The sequence below is a fragment of the Chelmon rostratus genome, chromosome 3, assembly GCF_017976325.1.
Source record: "Chelmon rostratus isolate fCheRos1 chromosome 3, fCheRos1.pri, whole genome shotgun sequence".
Taxonomy (NCBI): Eukaryota; Metazoa; Chordata; class Actinopteri; order Chaetodontiformes; family Chaetodontidae; genus Chelmon; species Chelmon rostratus.
In genome coordinates, this window is record NC_055660.1 from 23,945,903 (window position 1) to 23,972,390 (window position 26,488).

Below are 26,488 nucleotides of genomic sequence, written 5' to 3' on the forward strand. Positions count from 1 at the left end.
AGTTTTCAATAACTGGACTACTTTATATGCAATTGAAAAACATTTAGATTATCTACAGCTTTCAAGGCTGGCAGTCATACAAATCCAGCCCAGAGAGAAAAGACAAGTGGAAACACACTTTTGTGGTTTGTAAGGAGTCTCACGCAAATAAAACAATGCTGTGAAAATGTTTATCTGTGAAATAGATACACACACACACACACACACACACAAGCATATACTATTAGCCCAGAGTCCACCTCAGAGTCAGATACCATCGGCTGGACTCAGACCTGGTCAAACAGACAGGACGTGTTTTCCTGCTGCTGTATAGTAAATGCCAGTGAGTCATCACAGTCAAATCAATCGGAAAAAAAAAAAAAAAAGAAAGACAGACTGCGCAGGTATATGAGAAAGTGTTACAGAAACTCTTTTTTAGGCCAAAACAGGAAATTAGGGGGAGCTAGGTGTAGGCTCAAGGCCATATGCACAAATCAATTGCAGCCTTTGTTTGTGTGTGTGTGTGTGAGAGAGAGAGAGTGTGTGCATGTGCTAATGTGGGCTGCTCTGTCCTGTGAAGTGCCTTTGTTTGCTTCAGTTAGCCTTTTAACAAACCTGCACAAACTTGATTAATACTTTTCAAGCGGACGCTAGAGACTAAATGCTTATTCTTCTTCCCCTTCAGTCCTCCGCTTCTCATCTCTCTCTGCTTATAATATTTTTACAAGAAGGAAGACGATTCATTTCTTAAATTAGTGAAAAACATCCTGGGGTTTGATCATACCTAAACCTGCCCAACTGTGATTTGAACAGGGAGGAGTAGGAGAATGGGGGGAGAGTGTAAGGGCTATGCTGCAATGTGATTGGCAGACTGACCTTTGTTCCCACCCCTCTCTGTAACTGCTACCCGATGGGGGCGTGTCACTATGGAAACAGAGCTGTGTGTGTGTGTGTGTGTGTGTGTGTGTGTGTGTTTGTGAGAGAGAATGGAACTTCCTAGTCAGTCTGTCAGCTTAGTGTGTGGAGGAGTGTGTGAGAACGAGAGGGAGAGAGATATAATGTAGTAAGACAGAACATTAAATTTACTTAATGCAACTGTAGCACATAGTTAAGGCTAATTCTTAGATGAGTGTGTGACAGGCGTGCTGAGGCATGGCTCCATGCAAGTCAGCTGCCTGCATGAATTTCCTGCCCTAGATAGCTCCCGAAGAAGCTCCGTCAGCATTAGCGCACATGTGCGTGTGAGTGTGACTGTTTTCATGTGTGTTTGTGTGGCTCAGATATGTAGATTGAGCAGTCGGTGTGTTTCCTCCTGTGTGAGAGGAGAGCAGGATGAGCCTGAGGAAGAGGCTCTCCTTCAAGCGGGTCTGGAACTTCAATACAGTGAGTAGTATGCACACACACACTTCCAACTGGTCTGTATAGAGCGAGCGATGGCACAACTTGCCATTGTTTCTTATAGCAGGAGGAAGTGAATGGAAGTAAAGACTTATGTATTTAGTCATGTTCATAGAAGCAAACTTAACTGACACTGAATTGAAATATTCATATTTAAGCCAAAGTAGTTTTTAATAACAAACCAAAGTCTGGCTGTAATGCTGCCAAAGTGCCACGAGTGGAAAAACTTAGCAGCCACATAAAAAATTCAGCAGCATGTTTCCTGACATAAATTTTCTACCCTGGCTTTGGTTTTCCGTCTGTACAATTAATGACAAAAATCAGAGAAGGATGGAACAGGGAAGAGAAAAAGGGAAAAAAAGGGAGAGAGAATGTCATTCAGTGCGAGTGGCAGCACTAAACTGTGTTGCTGTGCTCACTGCAAGTGAGTAAGACAGGGACAGATGGAGGAAAGATGGGAATGGTACCTACAAAGTACACAGGTGGAGGGAGGAATCGATAACCGTCAGACCATTCTGAGAGGGAAAAGACAGAGACGAGAGGGGGTGTATAAGAGAAATGGAGATGAATGAACACAAAGTCAAAGAGAGAGAGGACAGGGGGAAGGAAACGATCCGAAAGTTAAAATGAACAAGCCATCCTGTCTGGTGTTTTAAGAAAGAAAGGGTCAATGGTGGTAGCAGGCTGGGAAAGTGTGTCTAAAGGGGAGACAGAAGGAAAATGAAAGACTAACAAGAGTTTGAGACGGCTTTAGGCTGTTTCCCTTCCTCTCAAAGCCAGATGTGTTTTGGGTCAGAGTGGGAGAGAGAGAGGAAGAGAAACAGAGGTAGAGACAGCAGCCAGAGATTGAGACAAATGGAGTCAGAGACAGAAAGAGTTTCTTTTGTCTTGCCTCTGTGAGTCATATGGCGTGTAGGTTTCACCTCAAAGGCTCGTCACCTGTGATTGTGTATCAAAGAAAGTGAGAAAAAAGCAGCTGTAAGACAGTGGAAAGTTGATCTGACTAAGCTGTCTCCTTGCTTGTGAAATGTCCCTTAATTCAGCGTGTCGACTGTCAGCCGTGTGTGTACTCAGACAGAGGTATTTGATCAGACCGTAATGTATTTACATCTTGTTCTCCCTCTTCTGTGTCTGTGTGGCAAGGAGCCAAGTAAAGCAAACGTTTATCACCGGCTCAGCCTCTGAGTCACATCTCCTGTGTGGCTCTATTGTAGGGAAACAAACATTATCTGCATTCTTTCCTTTCATAGAGAGTGGATATTGATTCCTGAATGCATCACGGAGATTTAGGCCCTAAGCCTGGAATTCCACAGACGGTCGCTGAGGATTTCACTTTAGAATCCAAAAAAATGAAGTTTTGAAATGTTTGTGGGGACGTTGAGACGGTGAACACACAGCATCCATTGACACCAAGTTTGCTAATCACTCTATATTTGTTTATTTAGTCAGATATGTTTTTGAAAATCCTCCTGAAAAAAAAAAAAATCAGGAAGCGATTAGATATGTTCAAATCTGTCTTAATCTTGGGGTTGCACGGTGAGCACCATCACCCATGCTCTCACCTGCACAGCCTCATTTGACTCGCGTTTGGATCGTTCAAACCTAATCGGCTTGTTCGCCTCATCCCACCCTCTCTGAATTAAGCTACGCTAAAGCTAAGCGGTTTCATGCTTGCCACTCCTGGCAGGGTGATTCTGGTCTTCTCAATGGCAGCCACTATTCACCTCATATTCAAAAGTAAACACACAGGCACGCACACATTGAGACTGTTGGTGCAACAGCTTCCTCCTCAGCTGGAAGTGTGTGTGCGTGCCCGTATGTGTTTGAGTGCCTGCAGTCGGGAAATCTCTGTTTTGAAGTCACCTTTTAAGGATAGTGTGTGTGTGTCAGTTGTTCGCATATAGGTGTGGTCTCTCTCTAGTAATGCCAGTGTTCACAGGCATAACGGTAGTCTTAGAAGATTTGTTCAGTGTTGTTCCGTGCTTCAGTTCATATTCATCCCTCACTTACACGCATAAGTGTTGGAGCTCATTCCTTACCAAAGGTGGCAGTTACAGCTCCAGTGATGGAGCCAGGAATAAGGTTCCTGTGGTACAAACAGTCTTGTCTTTGTGTGTGTGAGTGCAAATGTTATCCCTGACAGTTTCTCCTACAGATAGACATTTTTTATTCACCCCATTAAGTGTTACTGGCTGCTCTGTGTCTCATCCTATGAAATGGAACGTCTTTTTCCAGGAATCGCTGTCCACCTAGACAGGGAACATTTCGGAAACTGGAGATTGTTTAAGGAGATATTAATATTATGATAACGGTGAGAATGAATGGCTGTAAATTTGTACCCTGTGTTTTGCCATAGTTTGAAACGGGCGTCCAGGCTTCATAACAGATGATGTAAGCCACCCCTCTCCCACTAGTCACAGCTAATAAAGCACTTGGGACCAGTACACACAGTGGCCAACCACTGCACACACACGCACACACAAACACATACATAAATCAGGCATGCAGCTACAAGGTGCAGTTTATGTTCAGGGAGCTGGATGAGGATGATGTAGGTGTACAAACATGTTTTGACCTGTAGACAAAAAAATAAATTAAAGCGGACATAATCCAGCAGGTCATTTTATCTCTACTGATCAACAAAGTCATAATGCAGCACAACACCAAGTTCCCACTGACAGCTGTAACTGTTGCATTTTGTTCTGTAAATCTGTAGATATGTCAGCATCCACAGATTGACTGACAGAGTCAGCTGGACCAGTTGCAAACAGGGCGTCAGATAAAATTTGACTTATTTGAATATCAACCAAAAGTTCAAGCTTCCAGCTTCTCAAATAGTTGAAAAACTAAATCTCTTGGGGTTTTGGACCGTTGATTGGACAGAACTAACCATTTGAGGCTGTCACCTTGAGCTTTAGGACATCAATCAATCAACAATCAAATTGCTTCATTGCTAAAAGACTGTATTTTGAAAATGTAGGGCTTATCTGTAGAGAAGATTCTTAGGTTGATGTCTTTTGTTTTGCCCTGAAAGTCAACAGAAATTTGTCCGGGCCTGTACGCTGACCTGTAATAAAAATATTCCTTCCTTCCTATAACTAACTCTATCTGAGACAGTTTGAATGGAAAACAAATAATGTGTTGACAAGTTTAATCGATAAGAAGAAACCATTAGCTACAGCTCTGTGTGAATTCACAAAATTCATAACCACACACACATTCTGAGGTTTTGCTTGGAACTTCTAGTTTTTTCCACCAACCACCATCATGGCCATCAGTCATGTGCTGCTGTATCACTTTTTTCTGCTGATGCTATCAGTGCATTTTCTGTATGATGCGAACATAAAAGCAGCATCAATATCTGTCAATGATCCGCAGACCATATTGTGGCCATGACATATCAGTAAAACCCTACTGCCAGTAACACTGAGGTAATGTAGACCTTGCTATGTCAGAAAGCGATGCAGGCTGAAAGTAGCACGCATGGGCTCTATGAAGTGGCAGGACTTTGTTGTATCATACTGTTGGGGAATATATATTTGATATTATGATTGTCTATTATCAAGACATTTTCCAGCTGCATGCTTTTCTGTGGATTCTGGGGCTTTGGGAGACTAGCTTGAGGAGGGAAAGTCTGGAAAACCCCAGTCATTCCCTGTGGGCTGTCAGGAATGACCAAGATCTGCCAGGAGAGGAGGGGGAACACCACTGGAATGACTGAGGAAGGGTCGAAGGAGGGAGGGAGTGAAGAAGGGAGTGACTTGGTAATGAGGGACAGAGGAACAAAGAGTGGGATGGCTGACTAGGAGGTGAAGAACAAACAAAAAGAGGGAGATTGAAAATGGGTTAGAGGGGAGCACAAGCAGGGAAAGAAAGGAGAGGGAACTTGGGGCCTCGGCCAGGGATCAAACCACTCCACCACAGAGTACGTCTGGAAGTGATCACGCCAGAGCTGAATGAGGATAGGGGGTGAACACACACACACACACACTTACATACATACATCCACAAATGCAAAAGAATGCACCCTATATACGAAAGACATCTCAAACAGATGTCGACCACATGCGTGCATGCACAGAATACACACAGCATGTCTTAACACACACGTGAAACACACACACTCACATTAGAGACAGAATACACGCCACTGAAATGTGTGGGACCCTAATTGGCATGAGGATCGGATAACCAGTTTCCACTGGTGAGGTTTCTGCCCCTGTCATTTTCTCTTGTCCTCTGCGGCGGTTTGACCTCAATCAGCTGCTATAAAGTCACATCAAATCTCTTTTCACGCGCCAGTGCCAACCTCTACTCTTCCAGGGACAGTCTGAAATAGCTAATCCCAGTGATTATGCTTGCTGTGCCATCTGGCCAGGACAGCCTGGCTAAAGTGAGGAAATGGCCAAGACGCACATGAATCAAACCAGCACATTCAGTATGCTGCACCGGGAGGCTCAGCTTCATAAGATTGGATTCATTTCAAAGTGTACAATCTGAGTCAGGATCGTGCAGGATATGTTATGAATTGAAGATGATAAGTTTTTAAGAGTGGTTCATGTTTTTGGAAAATGTCTGACTGGAGAGCAACTTTGTTTACATGCAGAAGGACAAAAAAACAAAACATAAAACAGGACCTGATTTCTTCCGCAACCTGGAAGAAATCAGGTTCTGGTGAGAAATCTGAGAGTGCATTTACATAAAAATTGAACCATGGATCGGTCTTGGTGTGCTTTTTTTGGTCTGAGCATTTGAACTGACGGCACAGTGTGAAACCAGACAGAGTACAGTTTTTTCCTTACATTGTGTATGTGTCTGCCGAAAGTTCAGCTGTGGTAACGGACTTATTTAAATCTACTAGAAGCTTCTATTTTTATTGTCGCGGCAGTTTCAGTCTTCAGTCTTTCATCCTCCACACTGCTGTCCCAGCAATACTTTCCCTGTCTCGACTCTTCAGGCACAAGTTCTTGTAGAAGCTGCATACACATGGCCAAGAAATGAGGTTCATCTGCAGAAGTCTTACCTTTACTTCTACACTTGGTGTAAACTAGATACCTCACATAAATGTCATTTAATTTACCAGGTTACTGCAGAAAGCTGACAGCAGCTGTGTAACTCAGGTCTCTCTACATACTGACTCCCTGTGTGAGGGGAAGGTAGTAGCTGTGATCCCTCTGTACTAGTCTGCTTTCACCCTGTGGGTAAAGACAGGGTGTGGACACAATACCACGAACACCTTTGCATAGCTGCTCAGTGTTTAGTTTAAATATAATATTGTTAAATGTATTTTTTTCTGCTGAGAATGTTCTAAATATGCATAAAATAACTCATATTTAATGGCTGGTTGGGTTGGGTTCTTCTGCAATGCAGTTGCCAGTGAGAGTCATGGTCACTGTGTGTCACTGTGTCATTCAACATACCAAACTGAGTGCTTGATTCCTCAGAAATGAAGTCGATCCATGTCTAACTGATGACCATAACATAACCTTTTGGAAATAAGTCATCCAGGAGACTCCCATGTGTCTGCGTAGCTACTCCAGAGCCTACCTTCCATCATATGAGTAGGCATCAAGCCAGTCATTAGCCAGATTAGTGGTCAGATTAACAGCATCAAAAGCCTCTGACAGATCCACAGTGTGGCTCAGTTTGGATTTTTATCCAGAGATCTTTTGTTGGGTTGGTTTTCTGTCTTTGACAAAGTGCTCTGTCTTTAATTGCTGACCCCCCCCCTTCTCATCTCACCCCTGCCTCTCTATCTTTCTCTCTTCCCCCATCTCTCTTTTGTCTGCTCATCTCCTTCTGCTCTCTCTGACTCACAGAGCGTTTCAACTGTGTTCCAGAGTTAGATACATTACTGATGTCTGTGTTGAATGATCTCATCCCAGCTCAGCACGTCTGGGATAAAAATCATTGCATTCTATGCCGTGTGTGTTTTTTTTTTCTGTGCTGTTTCATGTCTATGTTGGGAAAATAGGATAAGACTCTCAAGTTTGGTTTGAATGCAAATCTTCATGGATATCTGTGTTTGTGTTTGTGTGAGTGAGAATGTGGCCATTAGATTAGATGCAGGTACAGTATGTTACCGTGTGTTATCTTTAATTGGTGAAAGTGAGATATGCAAGCAAATATCACACTTCATTGTGAAATTGGGGGCAGGTGAGCCTTAAAAGTTCCCTTCTTCACCTCCCCACATTTTAACACACACACACAGGCACACACATACATACACAGGGTAAGCCCCACCCCTCTGAGGAAGCTTTCTTGCAGAGCCAGCACAGCCAGTTAGAGGATGATTTCCACCCACACACAAGACAAAGAGTGTGGGCTCTAACCTGACTGTGTTATGATGTGAAAGTGTGTGTGATAATGGCTCAGGTCCTGTGAGAAAACGCCGTCAGTCTGTGTCTCTGTGTGGCCAGAAGTGCATGTCCGGGCAGCTGCCTCCTGGCTCTCATGTGCTGTGTGAGCTCCTATGTGTCATCTGTGTAATGAGGGAATATCCTAATCCATGTCTCTCTGTGCTTCTTTACAGTCTGCTGCAGTCTCCGATGGAGGTGAGTAGACGTCTTTACAACATCTGACAATTTCAATATCTCTTTTAATAATCAACGACATTTCTCATGACCTCTAGTCTCTACTTTTTATCTACTGTTCCTGTTTTTTTACTTTTGGCATACCTTGGCCATTGTTGAATTGGCTTCCCTCATCCTTGAGTTGCTATGATCTACTTTAAGTAGTAAATCACTGGATGAAATTAATGGCTTTCTGTGCTGTTGTCCTATTTTAAAGTTCAGGGTTAAGGCCACGTTCATGTGGTGGACCCCTCATTAATAACTGGCTGCTTTCACTACATTCACAGGAACAACAGACAGTCTGGTTTGACCTGCTGAACCTCTGCCCCACCTCTGCCAGCCGTAGCAGGCTGTAATCTAAAGATAGTCCTAAAATTGTAAACATCTGCACAATAAGAACAAACCATTGATAGAGACACGCATACGAGATACAGAACATTGTGCGGTTCAGACTGCACAATAAAAGGCTAAATGTGTGATTTTGCATTGAATTGATGCTACTGTGTGTGGGACATAGCTTTGGGAATTGCATATAGTAGTTCAGTTTCTGAAAGTTGTTTACATGGAAAAATGCAAATGCAGCTGATAACAAGACAAAATTTCTATATTCTCTTTATAGGTTCTGTAGTTTTAGTTAGCACGTCAAATCTTTCAGGGATTGTCTTTTAAATGGTTCGATTCTGTCTTGTGATGTATCATACTAGACTGCATGTGAAGCAAACTGTTGGTGTCATGTGCACAATTAGCATGTGCTAACAATAACTAAAAGGTCTCCGATTTAGGAGACGTCTAATGGTGCTTTAACGCCTCACAAATGCACATGAAAGACACAGTTTATGGCAGATGGGAGATAAAAGGAGGAAGAGGAGGTGAGACACAAGACAAAAGGAGATGTAGACTCCATAGACATGTTTACACTCAGCTCAAATGTTAAAGTGTTTATGGCCACCTATTCACACCATGTGTCTGGGGAAGAGAGGATGTGTTATTGAGTGAAGTGGCAACAGTGCTCACATGCAAATGTTTAACACAATATGATGAGAGATGTTCCGTGTTTTTGCTCAAATAGTCAACGGTAGAAAAGAAGACCAGAATAAGAACTTGAGGGAAATTTGTGATTCTTACAGAAAGTAGTGCCAGTAGTGCCTGGTTTCTCTGTAATTTTGCCTTGAGCACTTCAATTCAACCACAGATTCAAGTGATGAAGAATATTCATTACTTTTTGAGAACCTGGGCTGGCGTTGGACATGGTGTCCAGTGATATTGATACTACAGTAGAATGCTGTTTTGCCAGTTTAACTCTTGGTAACATATAACCCCACTGTCATTGTGAACATTGAAATCTGCTCTGCCTTTGCAGCTCTTCAGATTGATGGACTGAAAAAGCAGTGAAAATGTACAGATCTATCTGTAGACTACATTTTTTTGAGCTCTGACTAAACTCTCAAACTCTCACAAACTCAAAACTTCTGTATACATCACATTCTCAGCCTGCTTTCAGTTGTTAATGTAGTGGCTGAAGTGCATTTGCTCAAGCATTGTACTTAAGTACAGTTTTTGATGTACTTTATTTGAATATTTCTCTGTACTCTGTACTCTACTCCACTACCTTTCATACTGAAATATTGTACATTTTATTCCACCGCATATTTTACAGATTCAGATTATGCAAATGCAATTATCAGATACAAGATCATTACGTATTGTTATAGGTTAAGATATCCAGCAGTGTATAAAGTAGGTGAAATTAGCCTCATTTTACCAGCTGCAATTACAGATGCTTACACATAAATGCATCACTAATTAGAATCCAGTAATGTAATATGTATGACTCTGAAACGGGCCATTCTGCATAATGAGTACTTTCATTTTTGGTGAATGCAAGATTTTCATGTGTAGTATTTTTATTATTCATGTACATATTTTATACAGTGGTATTTCTATTTTTACTTAAGTAAAAGATGAGAATATTTATTCCACCACTGCATGCTTTTTGCAATAACAATCCTTTAATGCTGATGTAAATCACGGTTCCATTTGAATTTAACACTCTCAAATGGCTGTTGTTTTTGCAATTTCAGGACTACTAGCTCTTTAAAAGCTTGTTTCCTGTACGCCAGCTACGCCAGCAATGATAAAGCTGCACGCTACATTCTCATGTGTAATGTAACTTCAATTTAATCTGCTTCATAGACACTTACAAAACCTGTTGGAATCAGTTAATTAAAAATGTACATGATAATTTATTTGGTGTAAGTTTATTCATATTTCAGCATAGAAACCACTTGTTCATGTTATTGTGACATCATGAAAATGCTCACAGTAGCATACCCTTGAGTAAAGAGTGTGTTCAGAGCAAAAAAATAAAACAAAATACACCAACTAAATTGTTAATTGTAAGAAAATATAGGTGAAGAATTTGTGAAAATAACTTCAGTGTATTTGCCTTATTTTGAATTTGAGCGTGTATCTTCTGAACTTCCTCTCCTCTCCTTTCAGCATGAAATTAGCCATTGTTTGTATGGATGCTGTATGCTACTAAATGTCACTCTAAGACTCTGCTGAATGCAACAGTGTGACTGCTCTTGCAGAACGATTATTACAGACATATAGCAGTATTTAAAGTAAGTTCGGGTTTTTTTTTTTTTTGATCAGTCAGAAAAGTCGAGACAAGAGTAGGCTGACAGATATTCTTCCTTATTTTGTGTCTGTCAGTTTGTGTGCGTGGTTGTATGAAGGCTGCAGGCCTCATTAGTCTCAGTAGTGGCCTTCCTTTAACAAGCTTCTCATCAATACTGCAGTTAGTGTGTGTGTGTGTGTGTGTGTCTGTGTGCATATGTATATGTGCCCCCCCATCTCTGAATTATTCATCATCTCGAGGCCTGTTTGTGCTTGTATCACTTACCTGGAAGCTAATAGAGGTGTGTGTGAACGTACATGCAGGTGCGTGTGCGTGTTGTGACCTGACTCTCTGTGGTTTCTCTGGTTGTCAGCCAGGTTGCTCACCACCGACAGCCTCTCTGTCTGTCCCCTTCAACCCCCTACTTCTTGTCTCCCTGTTTTCCCTCTCACTCACTTCCCTCCTGTCATGTTGTCAGCCATGTGTGTATGCGTGTGTGCCACGTCTTGGCCCGTGTGTTGGACCCGGTGTGCTTGAGTTTGAGAGGGGCCCTGATAGGGCGAGTATGGATGGAGGGGCTTGGTTGCCCCTCAGGATTCGCTACTTGCCCCGCTGGCACCACACAGGATCCTACCAGCTTTACCAAGGTGAGGATACAGCTGGTGCTTTAAATTCCTCTATTCTAACCAAACAAAACATAGATTGTAGGCACAGAGGAGCAATAAATCTAACGCACTGACAGCGCAGACTTTGATGTTCTTTGATGTATCAGTATAGCTTTAGTCTAGTCACTGCAATTGTTTTGAAGATTGCCAAGTTTGTAAGGAATCTCCTGATCACAAGATACGGATGGGTTGTTAAAGAGATGGGTTTTTTTTATCTACCAACCGCAGAGGTACTAATGTGTTAGGGCAGCTGTTGTGTTCAAACAAGTTGTTGGTAGTCTGAATAGTGGCTGAGTGTTGTACCTTTGCCCTTCTTGTCTTGTATCTTCAGTAAAATGGGATTGAATTTTGGCTTTAAAAAGAAGTGAAGAGTGAGTGAGTAATGCTGTCTGTGGACCAATAAGAACTAAGAACACTGATATAGGAATGGACTTCCTTCTTATTACATTTTTATTATTTTATGGCTGCTTTTCCCTTAGCATGTGCACCAAAATGTACCCTTTGTAAAATGTAGATACCTAAACGTGCTAAATTATTCAGTCATCTTACTTTTGGTTTCAAATCTTAAGTATTAAGAACATTAAATATTCATGATAAGATGAGCAGCAAACTGAATTTACCCACTACTGTTTGGGTGTGGTTTGATCAGATTTGATTGACAGTGAGTAGACAACCCTTGAGCCGTTGCCACATTTTGATTCAATGATTGCAATATCCTTACTGGTTCCCAGAAGCATGAGACATTTTACAACTGAGTCCTTGAGTTAACAGGGCTTTTGAAATCTTACTCTTTGTATTTCCAGTTAATTCCAGTCATGGAGGTGGCAGAAATTGTGAATATCAAAGCTCTGTTTGCTTTAATCACATTTCTATTTCTTTTTATATGCTATACTTGCAAGCATTTTACTTGTTTGTTGTCTTGGATGAGTTGTGAAAGACAGGAGAGATCATTTACTATTAACTGAACACACTCTAAGTAACAGAAGTCTCAACTCTTGTGTTTTTCACAAAATGAACCTTAATATGAGTTGGTGTCTGAGGCTCCTTTCTTGCCATATATTACTGTTGTGATGCACCCTTATATTTTTGGCCTGTCTCTGTGAAAGGCTGGTGATTTATCCATTGTGTCTGTGGTTAAAAGAATGGATGCACCGATGATTGCCTCTCATTCACAGAAATAGATTACCATGAATGACTGAAGCAGGAGTGTTGGTACACTATGCAGTATGAAAGGGGGTGAGAGTGAATGAACAGCAGTTTTGAAAGACTGATAAAATCCTCAGTATGAAAACTGTCATTGATAACAGAAAAATGGTGAAGAATGTGCAAAAGCGGAAATCACACTGGAATTATCCATTAATATCCAAGTTTCCAAGTATCAAATCACACAGGACTTTATGTGTTGGCAGCATACTGGTCTTTCAGTTTATTTACAGGATTTGCGTCGTCCTGGGCACCTGATCGGTGACGCCTTCCCTCTGGCTGTTCTTGTATTTTGTTTTATCTCAACTGAGATTCCCAACTTCAGTTCATCAGGCCTGAAGCACTGTTATTCTGGTTATTCTCAGTTTCTCCAAGTGCCTGTGCTTTGCAGGTCTGTCTGAACTTCAGAAACATGGAGGAACTCAGGTCTAGTGGTGGGCAAAATAATCGATTCTTAAATGCTTTGGGACTCTCCGTAGAACGATTAAGCATCCATGCACAAAACTCTTTAATTAAAATGTTAGATTAGTGCTTTAAGAAGAAAACCTATATTTAATTGAGAGTATGCACAGTGGAAAAGAGTAGCTGCGGTTTTCAATATGTCAGGCAAATAGTTTGATACTGTTGGGAGTTGTTCAAGATAAAACCAGCTTGACTCTGAAAGGAGAATGTGTGCAGTGAAGCATGTTTTTAACACACTTTAAACAGTGTGGAGCTGCAGGGATACTTGCAGGTACTTGGGATACTTCCTTTGTACCTATAAATGATAGTGGAATGGTTTTTGTTTATTGACTTAATGTAGAATTTAATAGTGATGTAAGGTCACATTATTGTTTTGGCTGTTTATCTCCTGTGCACAACGTAACAGGTTTTTGGTTTGATATAGTGCTTAACAGTGTAACACAGTTCCTTGTATTGAACATATGTTTGATTTTTTATGCGTGATTTTGCATATGTTTGTTATCGCGTGATATACAGTATATTATGTCACAGCCTGGTGCTCGGCCTTATCCCTGTAAGGCTCAAATAACCCCAAAGGTGCATGCTGTGTGAGTTTATTGCCTGATGGCTAGACCTATAAACACATTTACCATACAATAGCATTGCAGGATTAAATAATAGGACCCATTGACTATGTAAAATGGTCTTTAAAAAAACAAAACAATTACTGATTTTTTTGTTAGTATATCTAAAAGTGATGTTGTAATTTTGCAACAGTGGGCCTTACAGGGTTATTATTGCATTAGAACACACACAGGTGTACAGGTGTACAACATGCTGCAGATTGTGGTGCCTTCAGGTAATGTACTGCAGACATAGAAATAACAAGCAACAAACAGGGAAAGCAAGCAAAGGGGAAACTTTTTTTTTTTTTATCATCCCACCCTGACTCAGATCAAATTGGTACCTAGAGACCCTCAGCCCTACTGAAGTCACTACCACTATTAGATGTGTGTATTTGTGTGTGTGAACAGAACTTAACAGCGTGGAGCTGCAGGGCTGCAGCAGCGACAACAGTCTGAACAGTAATGCCAGCCTGCCAAGCGTTCAGAGCCACCGGCGCCACACTGAGAGGAGAGTGGCCAGCTGGGCTGTCTGCTTCGAGAGACTGCTGCAGGATCCCGTGGGAGTCCGCTACTTCTCGGTACTATAACAGCACATGACTGGTGTTTGCCAGCACATTCACATAACAGATATGTGCTATGTTAGAGGCTATGCTGCAAGCTCTGTTTCGTTCCAACTATCAAATAGCAAACCCTTCTAATATATCAAAGTTGAAAGCTTAATCAGCTCTGCTTCCTTCAGAGCTTATCAAATATGTTGTTAGTTCGCTGTGTTTTGTTCCAGTTAGTGTGGGCCATATCTGACACTGCCAAATGACTGAAATGTCCACAATTATAGGCTATATATACTAGAAAATCACAACATTTGTCATTTGACAAACAAGTTTCATTTTCAGTTTTGATTGTGGTCAGAAATGCGCCTCATGCAAAGATGTTTTCAAAATTTATAACAAAATAAAATCTTAAAAATTGTTGTTGACAGACACGACCATTGACTGCATGCATGCCGTACACGAGCCATGCTATATTATTAAGACACTTCTAACTTTGTGTGTGTATTAGTTTGCCTGATTTTCCTCATTTTTGATCCACATTTAATTCTGTTGCTGCAGGAGTTCCTAAAGAAGGAGTTCAGTGAAGAGAATATCCTGTTCTGGCAGGCGTGTGAGTTCTTTAGCCACGTCCCTGAGAATGACAAGAAGCAGGTAACGGATATGCATTAACAGGCATCGTTTGATCACACCCACTTACAGCCCTCCAGCAATAATGAGGAACAATTGTATGTGTTTATGAATGCTTTATTCATTATCTTTTCTTTCTCTCCTCCACCCTCCATCTTCAATCCTACCCCCCTTCTACTCATTCTGCCTGACCCTCCCACCTCCTCCAGCTCTCTCAGCGTGCCAGAGAGATCTACAACAGCTTCCTGTCCAGTAAAGCTACAACACCGGTCAACATAGATAGTCAAGCTCAGCTCGCTGACGACATACTCAACGCCCCCCGACCTGACATGTTCAAGGAGCAGCAACTGCAGGTAGCGTACACACCAAAACACAACCTATTTGTTGAAATCTCAATGTGATCAGCAGCTACTGCTTTCAGACAGGATGCATCTGCTCCAGAAGTTGCACTTAGATAGCACTGACCTCTGACCTCCCTCGTGAGGGGTAGTGAAAAGAGGCTTTTTCTAAAGGGTGTATTTATTATTACTCATAAAACTGAATCACAGCACACCCCTATTGAAAAATGAATTAGTATTACAGGGCTGGGTCCTCACACAACATAAGGTCAGCTATTCATCTTCGTCCGCTGTCTAGGATCATGGATATGAATGGTTTCTTAGATGTGCCCATCGTGGAGGGCGTGAAGTTACTGAAAAGCTCCATTGATCCCAACTGAGCTCAGATGTTCAAACTCTGATAAGAGTCACAAGGCTAGAAGGATATCCTCACCGTCACCTTCCATATTTTTATACACAGAACATGCACAAATGTTCTCACAAAGACTTTTGCAAGATACATGCATGTCGGCAACCAACCTCAAATATACACACAGACAAAGATACATGCAGCATGCGCTTAGACCTACAGTATCTGATCCATTATCAATTTTGGGCGCACATATTGGCGTAATTCACTTATCGGATATTGAAGTAACATCACCGATCAAGATTAACTTTTGATAGTGTAGATATTTATTTCTCTACACAGTTCTTGTACTTTTATTTCAAATATTCACATTGAAAACCTTTTGAAGGAGTTTGCCATTGCACCCTTTGTAATTCTCTGTAGAGTAATGTGTAGAAATGTACTTACCAGCAGCTAATAGTGCATTGATGTACCCTTGATCTGTTCAAGCTTTTCAAAACATTAAAGGAATTCCCATATTACTTTGCACTTGTACACTTGCTTGTATGTGTAGCCTACTTACCCTGCAGTTCAAACAAAACTACTCTTTACTTTTCCCTCCGCCCTCAGTAATCCCCTTAGATTTTCTGCCCTATTTGCAGCACTTTACACAATAAACATCCAAATCTAACACGTAAATTGCTATGAAATCTTCCTCCGTGCTCCCTAGAGGACGGACACATTGGAGTTTTATACCCATGACCTTGTCCTTTAGCACCATTCTGCGGATGAATGTTAGATTCTAGGGCTCCAAGAAAATAAAATTAATTGTATTCTGGTAGGCCTCCATTAACCTTAGGAGCCTCCAGGGGCTGCTAGTGGAATATTAGACTTTAAATTTCTCCTATGTGCTTTCAACATCTGTGAACATCTTGTCATTATTTTTTCCCTCTGTTATTCTTTAGCTGGCCATCCTTAATTATTTAACTTATTGACTTTTAAACGTCCTTTCTCCCTTCCTCCTTTCATTCTCTCTTTCTGAATTGTTGTTTGCCCTTCCTTTCTTTGATCCTTTTGCCATTGCTTGTTTTTCCATCCTCTCTTCTTGCCTTCCATCACCTTTCCTTTCTGGTTTTCCCAGCCTCTGTGTTATGTGCTTGTTCATTCCACTGATTACTTCTATCCCTCTTTTTCACATCTTTAGATCTTCAACCTGATGAAGTTCGACAGCTACACACGGTTCCTCAAGTCTCTGTTGTACCAGGAGTGCATGCTGGCGGAGGTGGAGGGGAGGCCCCTGCCTGACCCCTACCACATCCCCAGCAGCCCCACCTCCAAACACAGCACCACCGGCTCTGACCGCTCCAACCTCTCCACACCAAAGAAGGTAACACAACACAAAGCCTCCACAAACACCTCCGCTTCTGACAGTTTTCATAGTATTATTGTTGGGAACATAGATTAATTGGGAAATAGATTTGGGAAAATCAAATATTGCTTCTAATTCAGAGTTTAAAGTCATGTACCAAAATGAAAATGAGCTGTCAATTTCAATAGGATGAGAATGACAGAATTGCTTTTACAGTTCTGTAACATTTGACTTATGAATAAATCCTGATGATTCAAGAGCTAGATTGATTCTGGGTATTGCCTTGTAGTAGAACAGATAATACATTTCTGTGTTTGTTTTCCGCTGGAGTTGCACTGATCCTTTGGTGGCTTTCTTTGTATACATCTGTGTGTCCGCTCCTCTTTGTCCACCCCTCTTCATTCACTTTGTGTGTGTCTTACAGGAGGACAAAAAAAGCAAGTCGGGCAGATCTTTAAATGAGGACAGTCGAGAAGATTCAGGAGACCGGAGGAAAGGCATGTTCTTCTCCTGGTCCCGCAACAGGAGCTTTGGCAAAGGCCCGAAGAAACGCGAGCTGGCCGACTTCAACTACAGTCAGTAGTTTTTCGCATCTTATGAATTCCTTCCTTTTAAGTCTCAACACTCAACAATCTCAACAATTACACAATTGTTTCTGGTTCAGCAACAGAGATCACCAAACAGTGATTCTTCTGAAATTTTTTAACCTGCTTTACTATTGGAAGAGATCATGGAATTCAATCTCAATACAGTTTTTCATGTTGGTTGTAGAGATTTGAAATAATTTCCTTGTTTGTCTGTCTTCGGGACACTGCTGATAAGTGCAATGTTTTTTAGATTTCTCTGGCAGCAATGGTCGCCGTGAATCCCAGGGTTCGCTGTCTTCAGGAGCCAGTCTGGAGCTGGGGACATCAGGGTCAGGGAGGAATGAGGTCAGGCTGGAGAGAGAAATCACCGCATAATCAGTTCAGACATTACACTAATGGGCACATAGACATTCATTTCAGCATTGAGCAGCTTTATCTTCAACCTCTTCCTCTCACTTTATCTACTTTAAAAGTAACTCAAACAAAAAACACTTGTGTTTTTCCTCCTCTTAACCTTCACTTCCATTGTCTCTCTTATTTTTGAAACCCTCCTCTCACTATCTCCTCTCCCCTCCCTGTCTCTGTCTCTGTTTTCCCCCCCACAGGCTGATGTTTCCCGTGGCGCAGTATCAGTGTCAGCAGAGCGAGGAGGGGGCAGCGCCCCCTTGAGGCAGTGTAACATAAGCTTGCCGGATGGCTCATGTTGCTCAGTGCCGCTGAGGGCCGGCGTGTCCATCAGGGACCTGTTGCTGGGCCTGTGTGAGAAACTCTGCATCAACCTGGCAGCTATAGACCTCTTCCTGGTCGGAGGGGAGAAGGTACAGCACAAGAGGATTTGGGGCCGTCCTAAATGTCTTTGTTTTGAGCTTCAAAGCTCTTTTATAAATGATCAAAACCCACAACAAATCAAACCAAGCAAGTGAAATTAAATCTGGGTAGGTTGTTACCCAAAAAAAGCAGTAAAAGATGTTTTTAAAGCAGCACTGATCAACATTTTTATATAAACAACAGCTCAAAGGCATACGTGTAATGTGACAAATGTTACTTGTAGTGATAAAGCTGCAGAATTATCACCAGTTCCTTTCAGTTCCACAGAGCTGCTTTTTGTCGTTCATGTCATTATTTTTGGTTTAACTGTCCTGGTTCACTTTTACTGCTCAAACAGGCATTTATTTTATCTTCTTGTGGATGCGTGCTCTAATACGAGATTACTACTATCCGCAAGAAGCATTTCATATCAGGCAGGGTTTCAGAGAGCAGTATTTGTCACATGTTTATCAGTGATCACATGTTAGGGTCGGGCAATTACTTAGACATCTTTCAGATGACTCTTTTTCTGTTTCACTCTGTCAGCCACTTGTTTTGGATCAAGACTGTATGACATTGTGCTCTCGGGATCTCCGACTAGAGAAACGCACTCTCTTCAGGTACAGTAATATGCAGTAAGGTTTGAAACTCTCAAACTCGTACTGGAACCATGATTACCACCCATGCCGCTGCTACAGAGTCCTACAGAAAACACTAATTCTGAATTCTCATTTCCAGACTTGACTTGGTCCCTATTAACCGTTCTGTGGGCCTAAAAGCAAAGCCCACCAAGCCAGTGACTGAGGTCCTCAGGCCTGTGGTGGCCAAATACGGCCTGCACCTCTCTGACTTGGTAGCACGCATTGTAAGTCCTCCCTCATTCTGACAGCCTGTAGGTGGACAGAAAGAAAGAGTCAAACAGTGTGTGTGTGTATGATGTCAAACTCCTATCACATGTATGTGTGTCTGTGATGCAGAGTGGAGAGTTGGAGCCATTAGATCTAGGCCTTCCTATATCCAACCTGGATGGGCTGCGAGTGGTATTAGATATAGCAGAACACACTCCTGGTAAAGGTAAAAAACACACACACACACTAAGCAAAGCAAGCGAACAAAAAACTAGCACATGTATTGCTTGTCTCAGTTGTTATCATTTTGGAATCTGTATCTCTACATTTGCCCCCTTTCCTTCTTTCAGCAGACAAACAGAAGGTAGTAGTCCCCTCGACAAGCAGAAACCAATCAACAACAGTAAGACCTCCTCCAGCTTCTTATTTCCCATTTTCTCCTCACTCTGGAATGTTCCATAACCCACCAAATGTCTCCACTTCCTGGTTGATGATGTCACGCTACTAAGTGTCTCTCTCGCTCGTCTTCAATCACCCATGTCTGTTTGCAATGTGTTGAACATGTGCGCAGGTGTCTGATGTGTGTCTCTGGCAGCGTTCGGGCTGTGTGTGTGACTTTATGTGCACTGTTGCTGTGGGGCCGAGAGCCTCGTCACACTCTCGAGGTTCCTAATGTTCCGTTATTGTGGTCTGCCTGTCGGCCGAATGCACCGTCAACTTCTCTCTCTGGTTTGCTGGTTCTCTTTCTTCCATAACACACCCAGTGGCCAGGCCATGGAAGCCCAGCCTCTCAGACCGTTCGCTGCGTCTCACAACTTCAAAAACTCCTTCTGTGCACCTGGAAAGGACTTAGTTGGTGGTGGCAGTAGCACTTTGGATTGCTTTCGTGGTTTTCTTGTTGCTCCTGGGGTTTCAACCTGATTGATGACCATCAGAAATGGTCATTTATTGCTTTCCGGGCTGATTCTAGAAGGAACTTTTTTTATAAAGCACCTGTAGAAAAAGTTTCCCCTTTCAAGAGCAGGAGTGTGGCTTTGAGTAGCAGAAAGTTGGTCCCTCTGGTGTTGGGGTGTGTGTTGCTGTTACCCTACATGTTAGTAATGTTTAGTACACAGAGTGATGGACATTGTGGTTGTCTGTCTGTCTCCCACCTGTCTTTTAATTAGAATTTGATATAGATATTTAATATAGAAATATAATACATGTCACTGATTATTAATTACACAAAACCAACAAATTAATTATCATTGAAATTCGTGCCCTCTACACCCCATCAAATTGTTCTCATTTTATTTTAAAAGTTGTCACCCTTCTCACCATCAGTAGCACTGGTCCCCACGTGTTGTCATTACTTGTGCCCGTACTTGCACCATCATGACTTACCAGGGCTCTAATGCCCCGCTCCGCTCTCCTTGTGGCCCCCAGGGGGAGAACAGGCCGTCAGGGAAAGCCGGTTCAGCCCACCCCCATGGGGAAAATGGCAAGGCTGGGCCCAGCCCTGACACAAGCAGCCAGCCCTTACCCAACCACTCTGTCTCTCTCCATAAGGCTCCGGAGAAAAGAAAGCAGAAAAAGATAAATATAGACGAAGCTGAAGGTAAAGACTGAACGACCTCCCTCTCTCTTGTGTTTCTGTAGCTTTGTTGCCGTGACCACACTAACCCTTTTGCCTGTCTGCAGTATTGCAGAAGCAGCGCCAAATGCTTTCAAAGCTAGCAAGCTACATGTAGCACAGTCTCCTTTGCTCACACTGTATGTAGCTTTGACTTGTCTAACTGATTAATACACCCTCTGCTGCATGATTTCTGAATTACAACAGATGTGTTTTCCTATTGTTCATAATGTCCTTTTCGGTGACTATTTATTTGCGTCTGTGTGTGTGTGTGTGTGCACGTGGGTTTACGTCTGCTTGTGTGTGTCTCTACACCTGTTTCTGTTTGGTGTGTGTGTGTCTGCAGAGTTCTTCGACCTCATATCCAAAGCTCAGAGCAACCGAGCAGACGACCAGCGAGGCCTGCTAAACAAAAGCGACCTGCAGCTCCCAGACTTTCTGCGCCTGTCGCCAGTGGCAACCAACCAGGCTGCGCCTCCTCCCTATGACCCCGAGCCCAGTTGCTCCACCCCGTATTCCTGTAACCCCAACAACGGCAGCTTCCCTAGCAGCGGTCGCCGGGGCAATAAGGCGAACAGCAATGACAGGGGAGGAGGAGGCAGCAGCCACTTGCTCAATGCAACCCATCAGTCCCAGAGCTTGGACTCTGCACTGGGCACTGAGAGTGGAGGGGGGAGGAAAGCCAGACCGCCTCCTCCGTTTCCTGGCACCATCTCCCCCATCCACCCATCCCAGGGTGCCCAGCGTTGTCTCCTCCAGGACTCTGTCAGGGGAGAATCGGTCCAGATGTTGGAGGAGGACACCCTGTCTGATCTGACTCTTGTGGGAGAGGGGGACATTAACAGCCCCAGCCTCAACTACGTCACTCCCTCAGCCCTACAGTGCAAACACCACCCCCGACCCCAACAACAAGCACAGGACGGTCGGCCTAGCTCAGGTACTTCCCCCGTGTGAACTCTTGAAACTTTTCACCTCTTCCTTCACCTGACTGCGAGCGGGACTGGAGACCCAGTGAAGTCAGTTTGAAGTTTCCTGTTGGTCACTCATTGGTCTGTGGCTGAATGGCCCAGAATGCATCCACAACTCCTCCTTTAACTTCATAAATCACTTTCTACTGTCTAATTAAAAAATATGGAACATTTCATTCCACATTCAAGTGTAAAATACATTAAGTAATGTAACATGCAGTAGATGTGAGTGTTAATTTAGTCAACAACGGATATAGTGAGTTGATATAGTGATGTATGCACTACCCTGTGACCAGCATCTACTGTAAGTCAACAGCACCCTGAACACAAAATAGATCAGACGCAGGAGGAGAGGAAAAATGGATGCATTAGGCTCGGACAGAACTTGTCCTTGAAATTTCCCTGTGTGGTGTGTATCTGTGTGAACTTTGACTGGACTTGCTGTGGATTTCTTTCTGAGACGTAACTTTGATGACGATCGCAGGATGGATTTGTGATGACCAGTGCCAAACCCCCCCCCACCCCCCCCCCACCCCCACCCCCTTCTCCAAATGTACAGAGTCTAACAATGCACTTTAGCCAATTACAAACAAGACTTTACAGAACTTTACACTTTTTAAAAATCAGTTTCTCCTCGCTTATTTTTTTTTTTTACTTTAACCTTTAAAATGTTCATTTGATTGTCATGCTACAGCTGGTCACAAGTTCAGAAAACAATTAGCTAGCAGTCACTAGCTGTTCCAAATCCACGGTGGTATGGAGGCGACATTACTGCACTTCTAAATGGACCATTTATCATTTTCATCTTACTTCATTCTTTTGAGCACACTGCATGCTGATACAGCGAGCCAGACCCCATAAATGCAAACATAATGCTTCAGCACCATGAACACATGCATTTGCTCAGCTGTTCTTTATCGACTCGGGCACAGAACATTCTGTGTTTCCACCACAGTCCTCTCACCTCAGGCGTTTCTCGTGTCACTCATGAAGACAGACTATAGAGAGTGCACACACATGCAGCCTCGCTCTCTGACCAAATGATTCACAAACTTCTGCACTGACTGTACACGAGCAATTTTCTCTCTTTCAGCTCCATTTTTCCGCTTTGCACTACATCACGCAGCAGCATCTGTTTCTATTTTTTGCACAGTTCAACAGTGTTTTAAACTATCTTTCCCTGCAGGGTTTTAGCTGGAAAAAAAGGTTCTAACAAGTCAAACCGTTTCACTTTTTAAAGGTTTTACTCTTACTTTATCCTGCGCTATTAATTTATCCCATGTCCTTTTCATTTTTACAGTCTATCAGTTAAAAGTATTAATTTGTATATAGTCAACTTTGTGAAATCACCATATTGCTGTAGTCATTCGAAATGCAAAGCAGCCATGCTGTTTCTTCAGTTGTGCCGCAGTAGAATTCAGTTCTCCTCTGTTCTGTTCAGTTGACTGTACTGTCTGTAAATAGATCAAATAAATGTTGAACGTTGAACTCTCCCTGTGGAGCCTCATGTGAGCGGCCTCCTTTCTTGGATTTTCCCTTCTGTTATGACAGTGTGCCTGAAATTCATCTTCAGCACTTCTATGGAGTTGCTGACTTGGCATCAGTGGTTATGTGTAGTTTTAATGTAACATCTTCATATCCTGATAAAGCACAATATCACCATTGCAATAACTTTACTTGAGTATTTTCATCTTCTGCTTGTAGTTTATACTTCTACTCCACTGCGTTTCAGAGGGAAATATATGTGTTTCAACCTACTACATTTATCAGCTATAGTTAGACAGCTATAGTTACTAGTTTACTTTCATTACACATGAACAGAAATGATTATTTTATCAATAAATGTAATTGCAATGATATATACAATAGTTAAAATCAGCTCCATCAGCTGCAACTTTAAAATGCTGCTCACATGTTCATGCAGTAATATACTCCACTTTCTGGTGCTAATGCGTGCGTTTACTTCTGATACTTAATATTTCTTCAATTCTTGACTTTTACTTGTCATGGACTATTTTTTTTATATTGTTTCTGCTTTTGCTGAAGTAAAGAATCTGAGTTGACTAAAACATGCACGATCTGAGGTTGTCACACTCTGATTTTCATCATCTATCCTTGTTCAAAATACCTCAGTACCAGCTGAGAAGAAGTGATGGATTCTTTCTTCTGTTTTTGACCTCTGACCAACTCACTCCATCTGTACAGCCTCTCTCCTATTTATCTTACTTAATATTCCTGTCCTTCTCTCTCTGTTGCATCGTGTGTGTGTGTGTGTGTGTGTGTGTGTGTGTGTGCGCGTGCAGGACAGGGCTTTTGTTTCAGGGTACAAAGGCTTTTGGGGGTACTGAGCTATTAGCTATGCATGGGTTCCCCCCTGCTCAATGCCTTGTTAGGCAATCTTTGTCATGCTGGGCTCTTTGGTAGCCTACAAACAAAACTAGGTTCTGTTTCCTCCTCATCCTCACACACACACGCATTTCAACTTCACACATACATGCTCATACCCATGTCCAGAGTGTCTACATCTGTGTGCCTCTTTTGCATCACATGATGATCTTATTCTGCAGCGGTTTTCTTTAGAATAATTCTTCAGTGTTGTCTGTTGTGTTCGCATTTCCTCCGGGACTGACATGTGACAACAACAGCAGCTGTATTTAACCACTCCATATAATTTAGCAAAAACATGTCAGTATGGAAACAGAGAGAGAGATTTGTATCTTGGCCTGTTCCAGTTTCTCCCCTCTCTCTTACGCACACAGACAAACAAAAAGCTTCCTGTCTGGCTGTGATGTACGAGACTGAGGAATTTTTGTGTTCACCAGAAGACTGTGTCAGGGACAATGTGGGGAGAATAGATCAGAAAGGGCAAAAACAAGGATCTGTATCTGTGAGCACAGTAGATCATCTCCTTTGTGGCATTACACATTTTTTTATATGAGGATCACAGAAGAGATTTATGGACATTGATTTGGTCACACATTTCTCTTAAATCTTGTTGAAAGTCATTATTTGAAAATGGAGGAAGGGCTGCTATGAAGGAAGATGATGCTGCAGGACCCAGTGAGTTATCTTATCGTTACTGTAATTGCATGGGAAAACCTTGTCCACAGTTATATGACTACAGTTTTGGCCCGGTGTTCCAATTCCCCGTCTTGTCACCGGACCATTTCCCACGTCCACCGGCCAACAAAATAATTAGTACATCAGCACAATTTAGCTTCTTATCATAAATGGCCCCATCTGCTGGTGAGAGAAGGAATTTTCAAACTAACGAGCAGGTAGAGGAATGAAATGAGTTCCTCAGCTGTGCTGAAGCAAACTGGATTGAACTGTGTTATATTCAGGGTTGAAAGAACTGTAGTTACTGAACTGAGTAGTTTTTTCATGGAAAAGGTGCAACAAAATTAACAAAACAGTGAGGAAGATGTTGGTGAAGTGCGCCCACCCAGTCCTGAGGAGGCTACATCAGGCAGTGACTGGAAAAACGTGGGGGTCAAGGCCGTTTGAGATCAAGATGCTTCTTCATACTTCTTCTCTTGTAATGCTAATCCAGCAAGTCGGTAATATTAAAGTCAAGCAGCAGCACTTCAAGGCTACTACATACTGCATACACTGTACATTCACCAGGTTGTACAGCCGAGCCGCCAGCTCTGTGAGGCTGCACTGAGGCACAGCATTGAAAATTCATGCACGAGCATATTTAGCATTCATTATATTAGTTTTTAGAGTGTAAGCATGCTAACATTTGCTAATTTGCATGAAGTCCATCTGAGGCTGATGGGAATATCAAAATTAAGGGATCACCAGGATGTTCATGTTTCATACTGAGGGAGAACATGAATGTTTGGACCCAGTTTCATGGCAGCCCATCCAATAATTGAGACCTTTCATTCAGAAGCACAGGTGTTAACCTCGTGGTGGCAGAGGACACGTCCCTCCATACAGCCGTGCCTAAACAACATAAAAGAGTGGAACGAGGGCAGCAGGGCGTAATCAGAGATAAATGTTTGACACAGCAGACATTTTGACTTGTCATAGCAGGAAAAGCAGAGGTGGAACCAATCACATTAACAACGGCTGACATAATCATTATTAATTACACCTGTGCTTTTCCTGCTATTCCATATCAGACGTCTGCCGTATGAAGTGCTTGTTGTTTGACACTGTTCACATCTTATGAAACAAGACGAAGCGATCGAAAACAAATGAGACAACAGCAGATTTTAAATGATTTCATCATTTAGATTATGAAAAATAGTAATTGAGCTGTGTGAACCAACAAGGCAAATCAGCTGTCACCAGCAAATGCGTCCCTCTTTCTCTCAGCCAGTAGATGGCAGCAGCCTGTATTAAGAGGTGGGGACAGAGTGTCAGTTCACACACACACACACACACACACACACACACACAAACACACATTACATTCACACACACACACACACACATTCACACTCCAACTAACCTTTTTTCCCATGATGTCATAGCCAAGCGCCAGCATGGGAATATCTGTCACATCCACTTAGTTTCCTGCTGCTGCCGTGTGCTTGTGTGTGTGTGGCTGTATCCATGGTACTGGAACAGTTGGCTATATGCTGTTCATGGCTGTCAGAGTGTGATATTTGACAGAATATGAATAATCCTCTTAATTTCTCCCTCTCTTCTTCACATATACATGAAGATCTCCTCTAGCTTCACTTCATTTTTTGTCTTTTATTTCTCACCGCACCGCAGATTTTAAAGAACAAACGCAGAACATTTTGCTCTCTCGTTGTGTTTTCTCTGAGTGTTCCTCGCATGTGGCTTGTTTGCAGTGATGGCGAGTGTTTTGTCATTTCTTTTGTCTCCTCCGTCTGTCTCTTTTGTCTTTTTAAAGCAGCCTCTTCTTCCTCAGGTAAAGACAAAGACAGATGGAGAGGGAGGGAAAGAGGAGAAGGAGGTTTCAAAATGCC

The 26,488-nt window shown here is 42.4% G+C and overlaps 1 protein-coding gene across 2 annotated transcripts in view; it reads left to right on the forward strand.

Annotated features, from left to right (window-relative positions):
• Nucleotides 1-23,032, forward strand: part of rgs12b (regulator of G protein signaling 12b) — a 45,526-nt gene extending 22,494 nt beyond the window's left edge. Inside the window, exons 6-19 of one of the 2 annotated variants that reach the window (XM_041933155.1) lie at nucleotides 7,910-7,931; nucleotides 13,913-14,082; nucleotides 14,614-14,706; nucleotides 14,892-15,035; nucleotides 16,553-16,735; nucleotides 17,142-17,292; nucleotides 17,555-17,649; nucleotides 17,910-18,122; nucleotides 18,658-18,731; nucleotides 18,850-18,976; nucleotides 19,089-19,185; nucleotides 19,310-19,362; nucleotides 20,385-20,556; nucleotides 20,918-23,032. In XM_041933155.1, coding sequence (XP_041789089.1) covers nucleotides 7,910-7,931; nucleotides 13,913-14,082; nucleotides 14,614-14,706; nucleotides 14,892-15,035; nucleotides 16,553-16,735; nucleotides 17,142-17,292; nucleotides 17,555-17,649; nucleotides 17,910-18,122; nucleotides 18,658-18,731; nucleotides 18,850-18,976; nucleotides 19,089-19,185; nucleotides 19,310-19,362; nucleotides 20,385-20,556; nucleotides 20,918-21,525 — 2,202 coding nt within the window. In that variant the 3' untranslated portion in view covers nucleotides 21,526-23,032. The remainder of the gene's footprint in view (nucleotides 1-7,909; nucleotides 7,932-13,912; nucleotides 14,083-14,613; nucleotides 14,707-14,891; nucleotides 15,036-16,552; nucleotides 16,736-17,141; nucleotides 17,293-17,554; nucleotides 17,650-17,909; nucleotides 18,123-18,657; nucleotides 18,732-18,849; nucleotides 18,977-19,088; nucleotides 19,186-19,309; nucleotides 19,363-20,384; nucleotides 20,557-20,917) is intronic. The other variant, XM_041933156.1, reaches the window with a different exon arrangement.
• The last annotated feature ends 3,456 nt before the right edge of the window (nucleotides 23,033-26,488 follow it).